Source organism: Cyprinodon variegatus, unplaced genomic scaffold (assembly GCF_000732505.1).
Source record: "Cyprinodon variegatus isolate N-32 unplaced genomic scaffold, C_variegatus-1.0 Scaffold1297, whole genome shotgun sequence".
Classification (NCBI taxonomy): domain Eukaryota; kingdom Metazoa; phylum Chordata; class Actinopteri; order Cyprinodontiformes; family Cyprinodontidae; genus Cyprinodon; species Cyprinodon variegatus.
The window spans coordinates 127859-129567 of NW_015151750.1; the positions used below are offsets into that span (position 1 = coordinate 127859).

Here is a 1709-nt window from a genome sequence, read left to right on the forward strand (position 1 = left end):
AAAATTCGGTGTTAAAAAAATTCAGTGTTTAAAATTCGGTGTTAAAAAAAAGGCAGATTCAAATGTTTTTCTTCCATAACTGGCCTGCATAAGACAAACTTTTGGGACAATATTTTCTGATAAAGAGTAAATTTATATACATGTTTAAGCCAGAATGATTTGACATTTAAATATGACTTCTCTACGACTTTAAAATAAGATAATTAGATAGTTTTTGCTTAAGAATAAGAAACTGCAGTTGCTTTTTCTTGTTTTAAATGTAAATCGTCTTGTTCCATTAGCAAAGTGTCTCACCTTCTCAATTCAAGAAAAAAAGCTCTTACTTTAAGAAAAATTGACTTACTTAGAATTTTTACAGTATTCCAATAGAACCCCTGCTATTGAACAGAAATATCTTCATTGTCCCTCAGTGGGGAAATGTGGGTTTGTTTTCATTGCAAAGACTGAAGATAAAAAAGTTTAATCACCTGCTAGCCCTGGCTTTAGGCCAGGCTGTTTATTTTTCTCGTAAGTCTTCAGAACAAACGACGGAATCCCAGAAACCGTTTTTCCTTGGTCTGATCGCAGGCTGCCGCTCCTCAGAGCAGAGAAATAAACTCCTCGTGGCATCACACTCATCTCCTGCTTCACCAGCGACGTCAGGAAGAGCTCAAAGGCTAAGAAAAGCAAACAAAAAAGAAAAAATCTCTTTAATGTATCATAATCAACTATGGGAAATTGTAAACAACTGAATGAACTCCAAGCACTCAACCCAACCAAAATATCAAAAATGTAGAGTCACATATATGTAAGATCATATCCCAGACTCCAGCATCTCTCTGCTGGGCAAAGCAAACATTTAAAGAGGAGTAACATCAAGGGAGGTGGATTAGCAGAGGTTGGAATGGTTGGATGGTGTAATCCAAGACATTCTACCCTAAAATGTCTTTTCTACAGTATGGGAACAAAAATGTTTGACAGCAAACACATCTCTGTATATCCCCTCCAGAATTTACCACAGGTTATATATATCAATATGAACCTACTTTGATGCTGAATGGAATCTGGATTAAATAAAGTAAATCATAATATCACATTATATCCTTTTTAGAGGAGATGTGTTTGAAATGTGTGTGTAACCATCTACTATCATCCATATCCTTATTGATTTACTGCAGCTAGCCACACACAGCAGGACAATACCTCTGCTCTTGAAGCCTGAACATAAAAACCACCGCCGCATTCTATCAATCAAAGCCCCACAGAACCTAGAACCAGAGCAGATAGAAAACCCCAGTCGGCCTCAGCAGATGGCCGCTCACACTGAGCCTGGTTCTGCTGGAGAATTCTTCCTGTTAAAAGGGAGTTTTTCCTCTCCACTGTCGCTACAAGCATGCTTAGTGTGAGGGATTGCTGAAGAGTCAACAGTATACATGCAACATTTCCCCCTTATTCATAAAACTGTAAAATTAGGGATATTTCCGGGGACAGCTTTAGCCGGGGACAGGTGGTCCAAAACGGGGACTGTCCCCAGAAATCAGGGACCTCTGGTCACCAAACTATGCATGGAATTATGTTTTTTTTATATATATACTGTATATATATATATATATAAAGTGTTTTCATAATGTTTTTTGTTGTTGGCATTCATATAAATGTCACCGGTGTGTGATAACTTAGTATACGTTTGATTGGTTTTTGGTATACATCTATTTTGAATTTGTAGCCCC

General features: G+C 37.4%; 1 protein-coding gene across 1 annotated transcript in view; it reads right to left on the reverse strand.

Annotated features, from left to right (window-relative positions):
• focad (focadhesin) overlaps positions 1–1709 on the reverse strand; it is a gene marked incomplete at its 5' end in the record, with an annotated part of 75092 nt that overhangs the window by 31108 nt on the left and 42275 nt on the right. Inside the window, one exon of the mRNA XM_015402087.1 lies at positions 468–687. Within this exon, the coding sequence (XP_015257573.1) occupies positions 468–687 (220 nt within the window). The remainder of the gene's footprint in view (positions 1–467; positions 688–1709) is intronic.